The sequence below is a fragment of the Camelus bactrianus genome, chromosome 16, assembly GCF_048773025.1.
Source record: "Camelus bactrianus isolate YW-2024 breed Bactrian camel chromosome 16, ASM4877302v1, whole genome shotgun sequence".
Lineage (NCBI taxonomy): Eukaryota > Metazoa > Chordata > Mammalia > Artiodactyla > Camelidae > Camelus > Camelus bactrianus.
The window spans coordinates 42,277,405-42,293,358 of NC_133554.1; the positions used below are offsets into that span (position 1 = coordinate 42,277,405).

At 47.2% G+C, this 15,954-nt stretch overlaps 1 protein-coding gene across 2 annotated transcripts in view; it reads left to right on the plus strand.

The window, feature by feature from the left end:
• The window catches only part of PLEKHM1 (pleckstrin homology and RUN domain containing M1), a 46,476-nt gene that overhangs the window by 18,206 nt on the left and 12,316 nt on the right, over positions 1–15,954 (plus strand). For both annotated transcript variants that reach the window (XM_074343257.1, XM_074343258.1), the window contains exons 6-7: positions 9,728–9,998; positions 12,825–13,745. In XM_074343257.1, the coding sequence (XP_074199358.1) occupies positions 9,728–9,998; positions 12,825–13,745 (1,192 nt within the window). The remainder of the gene's footprint in view (positions 1–9,727; positions 9,999–12,824; positions 13,746–15,954) is intronic.

The window sequence follows — 15,954 nt, forward strand, 5'->3', positions numbered from 1 at the left end:
CTGTCATCTGCGCGTGGACCCTGTGGAGAGGATAATTCTCAGCTGACAGCAGGCTCTCTGCTCTTAACCACTGCCCCTCTCCAGCTTACGGCCTCGAGCAATGCACTTCACCTCACGGAGGTTTGGTTTCCTCCTCAGTAATTGTTATTAAATTCACATGTTTATAAAATACTAGGCTTTGAAAATACTCATTTTGCAACATGAAGCAGATTTAGAACCGCATGGTCCACTTTGGCAGCCACTGGCCATATGTGGCTACTGAGCACTTAAAATGTGGCTCGTCCAAACCGAAATAAGCTGTGTAAAATAAACACTGGATTTTGAAGACTTGGTAGGAAAAAAAGAACGTAGAATGTCTCGTTCATATGTTTTTTGATCACATGTTGAAATGGGAACAATTTAGATACATATTTCAAATAACATTAAAATTAATTTCAACAGTTTTTCAAAACTTTTTAAAAATTGAAGTATAGTCAGTTACAATGTGTCAGTTTCTGATGTACAGCACAATGTCCCAGTCATGCATATAGATACATATATTCATGCATTTGTTGTTTTTTGGTTTGGTTTGGTTTGTTTTTGGGGGGGGGGGTTGTTTATCTATTTTTAGAGGAGGTACTGAGGATTGAACCCAGGACCTCCTGCTAGGTGCTAAATATGCGTTCTACCACTTGAGCTGTACCCTCCCCCTCTAAAACTTTTTTAATGTGGTTAGTGGAACATTTTAAATGACACATGTGGCTCGCATTATATTTCTGTGGGACAGTGCTGTTCTAGAACAAACCAATCCAGACCAGCCCTGGGAATGTCCTGGAGAGAGCCTGGCAGCTGGAGAGAGGCTGGAACTGTGGGCCCAGTGAAGCAGCAGTCAAAGCTGTGAACCCAAGCTCTTTTGCCATTTCACATTTGTGCTTGGGTCATGGGAAGCAGAAGTAGGAATTGGTGTGCACGTGCACATGGACACATGAAACCCAGAGCTCATCCCAGCTGCTGTCTGGGGCTCATGTTGGGGATTTAGTCTCTCTTTCAGCTCTGTCTATACATGTTTCTCCTTTGGCCTGTAGCTTCCAGATCCTATAACTCAGGGGGTGGACCAAGGCCATGAAATAGACTAGAAGAGGTCCACCCACCCCCTTTTTAGCAGCTTTATTATGATATAATTCACATACCATACAATTCACCTAATTAAAGTGTATAATTCAGGGTTTTTTTTAGTATATTCTCAGAGTTGTGCAGCCATCACCACAATCTAATCTTAAAACATTTTCATCTCCCATAAAATTACTTCCATGAGCAATCACTGCCCATCCTGTTCCCCTCCTCCTACCTCACCCACCTCAACCCCTGGCAGCCACTAATCTACCTTGTCTCTGAATTTGCCTCTCTGGACATTTCACATAAATGGAGTCATATAATATGTGATGTTTGTGATTGGCTTCTTTCAATTAGTGAAATGTCTTTAAGGTTCATTGCTTTTTGTTGCTGAGTAATATTCCATCACCAATCCCATTGTACGGAGTATACATTTATTTATCTGTTCATGAGTTGATGAACATTGGCTTTTTTTCTACCTTTTGGCTATCATAAATAATGCTACTATGAACATTAATGTACAATTTTTTGCTTAGACATATATTCTTAACTTTTTTGGATGCATACCTATTAGTAGCATTTTTGGATCATATGCTAACTCTATATTTAACATTTTGAGGAACTGCCAAACTGTTTCCCAAAAGCAGCTGACCCGTTTTATATTTCAAGCATCAGTGTATTCCTCTACATCCTCACCAACAGTTCTTACTGTCTTTGTTTTTGTTTTTTATTGTAGTCATCCTAGTGGGTGACAAATGGTGTCTCATGATGGTTTTGATCAGCATTTCCCTGATGACTAATGATGCTGAGCATCTTTTCATGTGCTTATCGCTGTTTGTGTCTCTTCTTTGTAGAAATGTCTATTCAAAACATTTGCCCATTCTTAAATTGGGTTATTTAATAAATTGAGTTATCATAGTTTTTTATATATTCTGGATTCTAGCCCTTATTAGACAAGTGGTTTGCAGGGTTTTTTCTCCCATTCTGTGGGTTGTCTTTTCACTTTCTTAATGGTATCATCTACAACATAAAAGTTTTTAATTTTAATGTAGTCTAATTTGTCTGTTTTTTCTTTTGTCACTGATGCTTTTGGTGTCCTATCTAAGGACTCATTCCTAATCCAAGGTCATGAAGGTTTACTCCAATGTGTTCTAAAAATTTTATAGTTTCAGCTCGTACATTTAGATCTATGATCCATTTTGAGTTAATTTTTGTATATGCCTTAAGAAGGGGGTCCAACTTCATTCTTCTGCATGTGGAAGTACAGTTGTACCAGCACCATTTGTTGGAAAGGCCATTATTTCCCCCATTGAATTGTCCAAACTCTCCCCTTTTAAAACTGTTTGAGGAACAATATATTTAAAGTACCCAGGTCTTCAGTGTACACCTCAGTGAATAATTATGTATGATGTGTGCACTCTACCACCATCCAGATCAGGACATGGAACATTTCCAGCCCACCAGGAGGCTTCCTCGTGCCTTCTCCCACTGCTTGCTCCCCTCCAGAGGAAATCATCATCTGACTTCTAGTCCTTAAAGTTTTTCCTGTTGTTGAACTTCATAGAGATGGCCTCATATACTATGTGCTCTTTTACTTCTTTCACTGAACACTGTGTATGTGAGATTCATCTGTCTCTATAGCCTGAGGCTCTAGTTCCTTCTTTTCCATTGTAGGAATATATCACAATGTAGTTATTTATTCTCCTGTTAACAGATATTTGGGTTGTTTTCAGGTTTTGGCTATTAGGAGGAAAGCAGCTGTGAACATTCTTGTTACTTGTCTTCTGGTGAATCTCCACACTCACTTCTGGGTTTGCATCTAAGAATGGAGTTGCTGGGTCACCGGGCAGGCACATGTTTAGCTCTAGAAGAGACTGCCAGATAGTTTGCTAAAGTGCTTGTGCGAATTTACAGTCAGATTAGCACTATATTAGCATTTCCATCACTCTTTATCACAGTCAATGGTATTGTCAATATTTTGCATTTTAGCCACTCTAATAGGTGAGTAGTGGTATCTCTCTGTGGTTTTAATTTGCATTTCCCTGATGACTAATGATATTGATACCTTCTCATTTACTTTTGGGCCATCTGATCCTCTTTGGAAGTGTCCTTTAAAGTCATTGTCTCATTCTTAAATTAAGTTGTATATATTTTCCTTATTGATTTGTAGGGGCTCTTTATATGCTATGGATGTGTGTTTTATTGGAGAAAAAATACATATAGCAAATATTTTCTTACAGTCTATGGCTTGCGTTTTAGCTGTCTTAATGGTACCTTTTATTGAACAGAAGTTCTTAATTTTAATGATCTTCAATTTATCAGTCGTTTTGTTTTTGATCAACGTGTTTTGTGTCTATTTTAAAAATCTTGGTCTACCCCAAGGCTATGAAGGCTATGAAAATCCCTGTATTTTCTTCTAGAAGTTTTAATATTTTACATTTTACACTGAGGTTTATTATCCATCTGGGATTCATTTTTGAATATGGTGTGAGGTAGCTGTTTTCCATGTGGATGTCTGATTGACCCAGTGCCATTTATTGAGTATGACGGTATAAATCTTGGAGCTGTATACGTGTGGGTCAGATTCTGAGTTTTTGCTGTCCTGAAGATGACTTCAGGGCCCAGAATGCCACAAGACCCTGAAGGTTGATTAAGAAACCAGCAACACGCGCTGAGGGCTGAAGAAGAAAGGCTCTGCAGCCCAGACTTGAGCTTGAGGAGGGGGGTCCCCTTGGGACGGTGGCTGTGGGCCCCAGCAGGGTTCCCCCAAGTGGCCTTGACCGTGGTGCATTCACTTCTGTCCAGGGTCTGCTTTACAGGCTCAGACATCCTATCTTGCCAGGGTCCCAGAGCTGATGGACAGAACAGCTTACATCCCCTGTCAAAGCTCATTAAGTTTTGACACCCACCCTGCCAGCCTCCTTTGCAGCTCCTTCCAGCCCCAGCTTTTACCTTTGCTGTTCCCTCTGCCTGGACCTTTCCCTGACTCTGCTTTTCCTCATTGTCCCTGCCTTCCCTGACCACCCTGTCTCAATAGCATTATCCCCAGTCACTCTGTTTCCCACTTACCTGCTTCACTTTGTTTATGACACTCATTACTAGGTGAGATTCTGTTATCTTTTTGTTTGTCTACTTGTTTATTTTCTGCCTTTTTGACTAGAATATTAGCTCCATGATATGAAAGACCATATCTGTTCACTTCTGTCTTGTCAGCTCTGAGCACTGTATCTGGGAGAGAGTATGTATCAATTAATAGTTCTCAGGTTCTCCAGAGACTCTTGAGATGCCAGCTTGTAAGTTTACACTGAGAAGAGCTCCATCAAGTGCCCGGGGTGAGCTGGTTGGTCTGACCAGGTCACCCTCCACCTCCCAGACGGCCTCAGGGGAATCTGGTTGCTGGAAAGTTGCTTGGGAAAAATGGAATCAAAGCCTCTGGTATCGAGTCCAGCATGAGAGCCTCGGGTGCTTGCCCCTTCCAGAGTCTGTCTCCCCAGGGGAGCTTTGCATCCATCCATCTCCCCACCAGTAGATAATCGCTGGGCGCCCTGGGTGGCCTGCCTGCTCACACAGGCCTGGAGGGCTGCCTGCCTTGGGTGGAGTGAGGCTCTGCCATGCATGCTGCCCCTGTGGACATCGTCTTTCTATGCTTTCATCACTTAGTCACTGCTATTTATTTGAGACTTTGCGGGTAATGGTAGGGGGTCACTGTCAAGTTTTCTAATACCAAGAGCGAGTCCGTCTTTCTTTTAAAATTTTTGTTTTAAATTAGGTTAATTCAAAGCCCAGCTGTACTTGGTACAGCAATGGAACAGGAGAGACAAAGGTCCTCCTCTCTGGGGACAGACACTGGGTTAGACAAATAACTATCTCCATCATAATTACACCAGTGATAACTGCTGGGAAGGACCAGTGCAGGGAATTGGGGAACTAGGGTGACTTTGCTCATGCGGATCTGAGGGGTTCTGAGTTGCTTTCTCAGTTTAGGTCCCAGAGGGCAGTCTGAATTACTAAGACTTGGCCTTGATCACTGCCCTCCATGGACCACTTGTCTATGGCATGTGGTCCTTTCCCCTCGGTAGGGGTACAGGCCATCCCTTTGCCTGTCCTAATGAGGACAGACTGAACAAAAGTGATTTTTTAAAAGTGGTCCAGAGACCTGCTATCTCACTCCACTGCCAGACTTCTCTCTGGGATTTAGCTGTTGTATTCCGTGTCCTGATACCTTTAGTAACTCAAAGTGGCATTCTTCTGTCTTGGGTCCCTGGTGGCAGCTGCTGCTCAGAGCCTTGGTCAATGGTGATTTTTCCCCACTGTTAAAGGAGCAGAGACCTGGCCAGATGTGGGGCCCTGAGTGAGCAGGAGGTAGGAAGGTGAGAGAGAAAAGGGAAGCAGTGATAAGCTCACCACCCCACTCCGTTTTATGACTGGGGGCCCCGGAGAGGGGGCACAGCCACAGAGCTTAGTCCAGGCCCACGTGTAGAAGCTCCAGAGACCCAGTGTTCCTGCTGTTTTTCTCTGTTGCTTAAGGGAACAACAGATCTTCCCTAGAGTACCATTTCCTGGTGGCCGGCCTGTGCTCACTGGACCGGATGTGAACATTTCCTAGCAGTGTCCCTGCCATGGAGAGAGAAGCCCTCACCAGTGACTTACACCTTCTCAAAGTTCACATTTGTCTTATTCCTTGTTCCCTCACCCCATCCTTATTATTTTATGTTAAAGACATTTGGATAGTCGAGATTTATTCCCTCATCTTTTATAGCCCCACGCTAGGCACAAAGAAACATGACCATTCCAGTCAGCTTTGTAGGTGCTCAGATGGGGGTACGTACAAAATGCCATGGGAGCCCGCAGAGGGTCCCAAACCCAGCTGAGGGTGGGTAGAAGGGAGTGTAGGCTGCAGATGAGTAACGAAAGCTTCCAGGAGGAGGTGATGGATGACCCCTGATCTGAGTCTTAAGAGAGAGTAATCTCTCCCATTAGGGCCATGATCAGGGGATAGAAAGTCACAGGATTTCCCAGGTGTGTGTGCCAGGCTCTGTGAACTGCCCGGACAGCCATGTGATGCCCCTCCTGCCCATTTTCCATGGGGAGATTCCCCCTGGGTCTTGATGACCTAGACAGACTTTGTTCAGAATCCTGAGTTGTAAATTGTCGCTAGCAGCCACCCTGATTGACACACTGTCCTGTCACTGGCAGAAGGAAGTTTTTTGGAGGAAGCTCCGAAGGCCTAGCTCTGAGCCCCCCTCACGCCACCCCCGCTCCAAGCCCCTGACTCAGAACTCGCCACACTTGGCTTAAGGAGTTTTACAGCATCTGAATGGATTAAACTGTCCAAACCAATCTTTCTGGGCAGCCCCAGACCTACTCCTCTTCCCTGTCTATGGGAGCAGGGAGGGCAATCTTAATTTAGGGGTTGGAAATACCAACATCAGGGTGAGGTTGGTGGCACTTAGCAAAACAGCTGGGCTGGTCCCACCCCTTGTGTGACTCATTTCCTCTATGTGGACAGCCACTTAGGGCACCTAGCCAGCTTCCTTGCCTCTGCTTGTCCACACTTAGGCACAGAAAGGTGTAGGGAACACTTGAAATAGCGAAAAAAAAAAGGAGCCAAAATCCATTCCCACAAGTCTCCTGACAACCCTAGACCCACCCCACTTCTCCTGGCCAGTGAGCAGCTTCCGACTCAGAGAGCAACAGAAGGGGAGGGGCAGGGTCTGGCTACCTGGAGCCTCAGGGGCCTGCTCAGAAGTGGGGAGCAGAGGCAGCCAGCGAGGTCCCCAGGTCCTGCTTGCCCATATCTCGCTCATCTCAAACCCTACAAGCAGCATTGAAAACCTCTATCCCCCTTCAACAAGTGGCACTGGATATCCACATGCAGGAGAATAAAGGGAGATGCCTTCCTCACACACACACAAAAATTAACTCAAAATTGATCATAGACCTGAATGTAAGAGCTAAAACTATAAACCTCTTAGCAGAAAACTGTAGAGTATATCTTTGTAACGTTGGCTTAGGCAGTGGTTTCTTAGATGCAACACCAAAAGCACATAGAAGAAAAAAGGTAAATTGGACTTCATCAAAATTTAAAAAATTTGTGCCTCAAAGGGCACCATCAAGAAAGTGAAAAGACAGCCCATATAACTAGGGAAATTGTTACGAAGTCCAAACTCATTCTGCTCGCCGCACGACAGTCCAATAAATCGGGAGACGAGGCGTTGGGGCGAGGAATAGTGACTTTATTCAGAAAGCCGGAGACTGAGAGGATGGCGGACTAATGTCTTAGAGAAACATCCTGCTCCAGTCAGAACAGGCTCTGTTTACACACACACACACACACACACACACTTACTTCCTCAGGCTTCTGTAACCAAGTGCCTGGTTGGTTTAACTGGATGGCTTAAAATAACAGAAATGTATTACAGTAGTTACCCCTTATCCGCAGGGATACGTTCCAAGACCCCCAGTGGATGCCTAAAACCCTGTACATACTATGTCCTTCCCTGTGCATACATACCTATGATAAAGCATAATTTATAAATTAGGCACAGTAAGAGATTAACGACAATCACTAAGAAAATAGAACTATTATAACAATATACTGTAATAAAAGTTCTGTGAATGTGGTCTCTCTCTCAAATTTGTACACATTTGTATATTCTACAATTTAATGCCTTTCCCATCTTAACTAGGCACTTATCATGCACTGTGGCCGTAACTTTTGCAGTTTGAGATGTGACAGCAAAACTAGCACAAATTTCTTTTCCTTCATCACAATCTCAAGGATAAGGGAAGGGCATAGCTCAAGTAGTAGAGCATATGCTTAGCATGCACAAGGTCCTGGGTTCAATCCCCGGTACCTCCTCTAAAAAGTAATTTAAATAAGTAAATAAGTAAACCTAATTATCTGACCCCCCCCAATCTCAAGGATAGATTTGTTCTTACTGTAGATCTTTAGCAACTTCAGCATACAGTTTCTTTCTTTCCTTATTAATTTGAGAACTTTCACCTTTCCACTTAAAGGAAGTACTTTATGGCTTCTCTGTGGCAGATCCGAATTGCCAGCATCACTCGTCTTGTGCTTTTGGGGCCATTATTAAGTAAAATGAGGATTACTGAACATAAGTACTGCAATACCACAGGAGATCTGATAACCGAGAGGGCTGCTAAGTGACCAGGAACCAGGATACACTAGACAATGGGATGATTCATGTCCCAGGTGGGATGGAAGAGGACAGTGCAAGAGTTCATCATGCTGCTCAGAATGGACACAATGTAAAACTTATGAATTGTTTACTTCTGGAATTTTCCACGTAATTTTTTGGATTGCAGTTGACTGTGGGTAGCTGAAACCACAGAAAGTGAAACCACAGATAAGGGGGAACTACTGTATCTGATAGTTCTGGGAGGCTAGAAGTCCAAAATCCAGATGCTGGTAGAGTTGGTTCCTTCTGGAGATTCTGAGGAAGAGTCTTTCAACTTCTTGTGTCACCAGCAGTCCTCAGCGTTCTCTGCCTCATAGATGCCTCACTCCATCCCTCCCTCTGTCATCACATGGTGGTCTCTGTCTGTGTCTCTGTTTTCACTTGGAATTCGCTCTGTGTGTGTCTCTTCTCCTCTTACAAGGACACCTGTCACATTGGATGAAGGGCCCACCCTACCCCAGTGTGACTTCATTCTAACTAATTACATTTGCAACAACCCTACTTCCAAATAAGGTCACATTCTGAGGTACTGGGGGGTTAGGATTTGGGGGTATGGGGAAAACAAACCCCTAACATAACACAAGAACAAAAGGACAAATAAACCAATTTTAAAATGGGCAAAGGATTTGAGTAGACATTGCTCCCAAGAAGATCTATAAATGACCGATAAGCACGTGAAAAGATGCTCAGTGTCATTAGACCTTAGAGAAATGCAAATCAAAGCTGTAAGATTGCCCTTCATACCCATCAGGATGACTGTAATCAAAAAGACAGATAATAACAAATGTTGGAGAGAATGCAGAAAAACTGGAACCCTCATACCTTGCTGGTGAGAATGTAAAATGGTGCAGTCACTTAGGAAAACAGTTTGAAAGTTCCTCAAAAGTTAGATGTAGTTATCGTATTACCCATCGGTTCCACTCCTAGATATCTACCCAGGAAAACAGAAGGCATGAGTCCACAGAAAAACTTGTACATCAGATGAGCAGGTAAACTAAATGTGGTGCACCCACACATTGGAATATTATTTGGTAATAAAAAGCAATGAAGTACTGTTACACACCACAGTGTGGATGAGCCTTACAAACTTTAAGCTAAGGGAAAGAAACTGGTTTCGAAAGATCACACGCTGTAGGATTTCGTTTATACAAAATGTACAAAGTGGGCAAATCTATGGAAACAGAAGGTAGATTATTGGTTGCCTAGAACTGGAGTGGTTGAGTGGAAACGAGTGACTGCTGATGGGTACAGGGTTTGAGGGAGAGTGGAAATGCTCTAAACTTTGTGGTGATAGTTGCACAACTCTGAATACGCAAAAACTATTGAATTGTACATTGTAAATGGGTTGATTTTATGGTACGTGAATCAGGTCTCAACAACGATGTTTTTTAAAAAATTGTAAAAACAGCCCATCTTTCCTTCTTTCCTAATAGAAAAGCAAGAGCTGGATCTCAGAAGACGACTTCTACCGGCCTCCCAGGGAGCAGCCCGCAGAGAGCCCTTCAGATCCCGGTGGAGCTTCTCCCAGAGGGACTCCTGAGTTGAGGCCTGGTGTCCTCAGGCATTTTTCTCAAGGGCCAAGAAGAAGCTGTTCCACGGAGGCCTTAGACAAAGCTTGTGTGCCTTTCGCAGGAAGCAGGAAAGGCCAGGCGGCCGCGGTGCGGGAGCACAAGCACTTCAGGGTGGTGCACCGCAGGCAGATGGGTAGGCGGCGCACAGGGCTCCGGGCGTGCGCGGGGCCAGTGCCTTTCAGAAAACACTTTGAAAGTCCTCTTTTCCATTACCCCGTTGGGAGGTGTCTTCTCACAAGAAAAACCTCATCCCAAAGTGTCATCAGGAGCATCCTTGCTGAGTAATTCAGGAAACCATTTCAGGAAAAGTATTATATTTTCTCATAAAATCTTCATAAAGTGATGCTCAAAACTGCCCACAGAGTACATCAATACAGTTTCCTATATTGAAGCGGAAAATATCTTCCCTGAAACTACCCTGTGAATCTTATGATTATCCAGACAATACATAGGATAATCTTATGAATATGCAGACCTCCAGATTCTGTCTGTAGCCCAGAGCAAACCCCCACCTCTTGAAGGCCCGTGTTTCAACTGCTCATTCCCAAGGCCTTTGTCTTAAATGGTTTAACAGCCCTGGTGGGGTTTATCAGATCTGTTGTTTGTTCAGTCCCCTGTGTGCTGTCTGCAGTGAGGCCAGCTTGATCTCCACACCCTGTGAAGTTCCAGAAAGCATTAAATAACCATAATCTAATTTTTCTGTAACCCTCAGAAACAAACCAACCAATAAGTGTGTCCTAGAGGCAGTCTCTTTCTCTTCTCATTTTCTGTTGGCATGACCCGGCAGAGAATTCTGGCCAGGGTCCAGGAGCACTGGCTTGGAGACTCTGGGCAGAGCCCTGGTCTCCGTGCTGGCTCCCATGTGCCCATGTGATGATTACAACCATACCAGAGGTGTGCTCCTTGCCGAGGCTGTCAGGTTCCCTGAAGGGTAGGAAGACCCCATGCAATGATTTGAAATCTCTAAGGTCAGTCGAGGCTGGGAGAGAGAAGTGTGTGTCCTTTGGGCCCCCCTGGTTGGTGGCCAACCCCCAGGGAGCAGGGAGCACTCACTCACTCCCTCAGCAAATCCTCAGTGAGCACGTGTGATGTGCCAGGCACTGTCCTGGGTGCTGGAGACATGGTGGGAAACAAGCAAAGTTCATATCTTCATGGAATTTATATTCTAGTGTGAAAGACAGGAAATCAGCAAATTAACAGGTGAATGTACAGTGTGGGCGGGTGATGATAATTGCTGTGGGAAACAGTAAATCAGGGAGTGCCGAGGTGGGCAGTGTGCTGTTTTGTAAAGGATAGCCAAGGAAACCCTCACAGATAAGGTGATCTTTGAGAAGTGAAGGGAGGGAGGGAGGCACGAGGTGATCTTGGTGTTTTAAGCAGGGGGAACACGTGCAGAGGCCCTGCAATGGGAACATGCTTGATGTGTCCAGGAAACAACAGAGCCCAGAGTAGTTGTAATAGAGGTGATGGGGAGGAGATGGCTAGAGATGAGGTCAGAGTGACAGAGGGCCTCTTGGGCCACAGAAGGGACGTGAACTTTTGCTCTGAAGGAGATGGCAGCCCTTGTAGTGTTTGGGGCAGAGAGATGGGATCTTACTTGTCTTTTAAAAGGGAGTGAGGGTCATCCTGGCTCAGTTATTGAAGGGCTATAGGGGGACATAGACCCATTAGGAGGCTTTTGCCATAAGCCAGGCTAGGGATGACAGTGGAGAGAATCCATGAGGTAGTGGTGGAAGTGGTTAGCAGTGGACAATTCTGGGTACACCAGCAGGATTTGCTGATGGATTGGATATGGGGTGTGAAAGAAAGAAAATCAAAGATAACTCCAGGGTTTTTAGCCCAAGCAGCTGGAAGGGAGAAGTTTGTCACTTTATGAGATGAAGAACATCAGGTGAGAAGCTGGTTTGGAATGGGAGAGTCAGGAACTCATTTTTGGACGTGTCAACTTGAGAAGCCTATTAGACATACACGGAGCAGATGGAGATCAGGATCTGAGGTTCAAGGGCGAGGTCCAGGCTGGAGATAAAAATTGGGGAGTTGTTGGCATAAAGTCCTGAGACCAGGGACGATCAGCTAGGAAGTGGGAGTTGACAGAGAAGAGAACCCAGGGCTGAGCCCTGGTGCCCCCAGCATCAAGAGGCCAGCGAGAGGAGGAGGAGGAGCTCGGGAGACAGATGAGGGGCCAGTGATACAGAGAAGAACCAAAGGAAGGGGAATCAGCTGTGTCCAGTGATGCTGATGGGTCAGGCCAGATGCAGACCAAGGATTGGCCTTTAGACTTGGCCATAAGGAGGGCCGGGTAGCCTTCCCAAGCGCAGTTTCTGTGGAATGAGAGGACAAAAGCCTGATTGGAGCAGGTTCAAGAAGGAATAGGAGCAGGGGAATTAGAGACTGTTCTGACACCTCCTTAGGGAGCACTTCTGGAAAGGGGACAGAGAAACAGGGTGGTAATTAGAGATGCAAGTGGAGTCAAGAGAGAGATTTTTAAAGCTAGGAAATAGCAGTGTGTTTATGGGCTGGTAAGAATGATCCAGTAGAGAAAGGAGAAAACAGCAACGCAGAAGAGGGAGGGAGGATTGCTGCAGAGACATTCTTGTCCTTGAGTAGGCGGGGGGTGGGGGAACCCCCGCACAAATGCACAAATGGGGGGTTGGCCTCAGAAGCACAGTCTGTGATGGGGGAAGTCAGTGTGTGGGTGCAGATGCTGCAAGTGTTGTGTAGGGAGGGGGACGTGGACTTGAGCATTTGAATGCTTTTATTTTCACAGGGAAATTCAGGAACAAGGTCAACAACCGGGGTGAGGACGGGAGGGAGGCTCTCAGAAAATGTTCCCCTCTGGCCTGTGAGGCCTGTGTTCTCATGGTGGCCACTCTGCCCGCACCCACTACAGGACTCTGGGGATTATCCTGGGTGGTGAAGGGACAGGCCCGATGTCTAACGTGCCTCTTTCTGCCTACAGGGCTGTCCAACCCGTTCCGGGGTCTCATGAAGCTGGGCACAGTGGAGCGGCGGGGGGCGATGGGCATCTGGAAGGAACTCTTCTGCGAGCTCTCCCCGCTGGAGTTCCGCCTCTACCTGAGCGGCGAGGAGCACACCTGTGTGGAGAACTGCTCCCTGCTGCGCTGTGAGTCTGTGGGGCCGGCCCACAGTGACGGCCGCTTCGAGCTGGTCTTCTCTGGCAAGAAGCTGACCCTGCGAGCCTCCTCCCAGGATGAAGCCGAGGACTGGCTGGACCGGGTGCGGGAGGCACTACAGAAGTGTCGGCCCCAGCAAGAGGAGGAGTGGGTGAACATCCAGTACCCAGACCAGCCCGAAGACCCCCCAGAGGCCCCTCAGGGTGGCCACCCCTCCCACTCAGACCTGCCCTCGGAGGCTGAAACCCTCCAGGGCATGCAGTTGGACTGGTCCTCTTCTCAGATTCCCGAGCCTGATGCTATTAAAGAATCTCTGCTGTACCTATACACGGATAGGACCTGGATGCCCTATATTTTCTCCCTGTCCTTGGAGTCTCTGAAATGTTTCCGAGTGAGAAACAACGAGAAGATGCTAAGTGACAGCCATGGAGTCGAGACCATCCGAGATATCCTGCCAGACACGAGCCTTGGGGGCCCATCCTTCTTCAAAATCATCACGGCCAAGGCTGTCCTGAAGCTGCAGGCTGGGAATGCTGAGGAGGCCGCCCTGTGGAGAGATCTGGTGCGCAAGGTCCTGGCGTCCTACTTGGAGACAGCCCAGGAGGCAGTGACACTTGGCGGGAGTCTGGATGAGAACTGTCAGGAGGTGCTGAAGTTCGCCACGCGGGAGAATGGCTTCCTGCTGCAGTACCTGGTGGCCATCCCCACGGAGAAAGGCCTCGACTCCCAGGGCTGCTTCTGTGCAGGTGCCCACTTCCTGTCCCACTGGCCTCACTCAGCCTGCGGTGGAGTTCCTGCTTTAGGCTCTCCACCTCTTCCCGTCTCCATGCGTGCCCCCAGCTCACCCCTGGGATGCTGCAGCAAACGAGGATGTTTGCAGCAAATAGCCTCTGCTCCTCCGCAGCACCCACTGGGGCTGGCGCCCCTGCTGAGGGGTGGGACCTGCGGTGGCATCTCTGCTGCGCACTGCTCTCTGCACAGGGAGTTCCTGGGAGCTGAGCTCTCCGTCCCCTTCGTGATCATATTACTGCACTATTATATTCCTTGGAGCAAGGGCGTGGTACCCTTCCAAATGTTTTTGCAAGCTTTTGCAATTGTACACAAATTTTTTTAAATTACAAAAATGGGCTCATAGTACTCAGTGCTGTCCAACAGAACTTTCTGTGATGATGAAAATGTTCTAGATCTGTGCTGTCCAGCACGGTAGCTACAAGCCACATGTGGCTACTGAGTACTTAAAATGTGGCTTCCTGTTGTGACTAAGGAACTGAATTTCCAATTTGATTTAGTGTAAAGGTATTTTCATGTAAATGGGCACCTGTAGCCCATGGTCACGGTTTCAGACAGCGCAGCTACAGCTGTTGTTCTGCAACATGGCTTTTCCCTACTTAGGAATATTTTATGGATATTCTTCTACCTCAGTACATCTGCTGTGTCGTCATCACCATCAAATCCAGCCCTTCTGTGTTAGGCACTGGGATAGATGCATTGTTTGGACTGAGTCATTTAATCCTCATGACAACCCTACTATTGTCTCTGTTTACCGCTAAGGAAACTGAGTAACAGGGCTGGTAAGTACCTGTCCCAGGTTCACACAGCTAGTAACGGTGGAGCCGGATGAGGACTTGGTGTTCTCAGAACCTGCGCTCTTAGCCAGGTGCCCACAGGCCTCTCCACTCCCTTGCTTTCAAGGCTGGATGATATTCCACTGCTCTCAGTCAGTTTTTAGCTCTTCTCCCCAATCCAGATAACCATTTCCATCATGCTGGGTGAACTGAGGAAGTTGCCCTGCTGGGTGCCAAAGGGAGAGATTCAGCTGCACCTGGTTTAGAAGCCATCCTGCCAGGGCGGAGCCTGTGGGACCGAAAGGGAAAGCCTGCTTCAGGCATCTGGAAGGAAGTGTTCTGTGGTTGGTCCCCCAGGAGGATGGAGAAGCTGGGCAGAGCAGAGCTTCCTGCAGAAACTGTCTTCAAGCCCCTGCTCACCCGTCACTCCCTGCCAGCCCCTGACACTCACACTTTGCCCCTCAGCCTGCAGGTACCAGGCTCAGGGAGGAGGCCAGGGCCCCAGGGCTGTGAGGAGGGCTCCCCCGCTATGGGTGTGAATGCCTGCAAGGGGGCTCTCCCCATGCCCACCAGCCACCAGCCCCTCTGGAAGCTGAAACTGGGCAGCTCAGGCCTCTCTGCCTGTGAGCAGAGCCCAGTAGCTGGACAGACACCAACTGCTGACATCTGGCTCTTGTTTTGTAGTTTATAGGGCACTTTCCAAACCTCATTTAATGTTGTAATAACCCCACAAAACAGCAAGTGGTAGCTGAATTGGAACCTTGCAAAACTTCGGTGAAAGTCAGGATGAGACAGCCGGTGAGCAGAAGAGACAGCCCTTCCTGTCCCGAGGAGGCTGAAGGGACCCTCTCCCTGGCGCTGTAGGAGGCTGGGCATATGCTCAGGATTTGAGCCAGGCCTTTGTTTTTCCCTTTGCACACCCCACTCCTGCTCCCTCTGCCCCTTGCTGTGGAGGGACCTCCAGCAGAGGGGCTGAAGCTGGGCCTCCCACCCCTTGCCTGGGGCATCAGCCAGCTCTGGCTTCAAGCTGGCACCAGGCAGTGTCCAGACTGCCCTGCCTCTGCTGGCTTCCCACCCACTCTGTGAGGACAGCTTCATGTCCCTAGGTCCATCCCTGGTTGCTGAGGCCCTAACTCTGTTGCTTCCATTTCTGAGCCCCAGGGGAAGGGTGGACCTCAAGGAGGCTGGCATTGCTGTGCACCAGTGGTAACATCGAACAGAGGCCACCAAGAATAAGAGAGTGTGGGCTCTACACCAACCCAACCCAAATCTGATCCAGCTTTGCCACTTAATTGTGTGACTGGGCAGGTTTCCTAACCTCTCTGTGCATCAATTTCTTCAGCTATAAAACGGTGACAGTAATTCTTAATGTTTTGTTGTAAAGATTAAT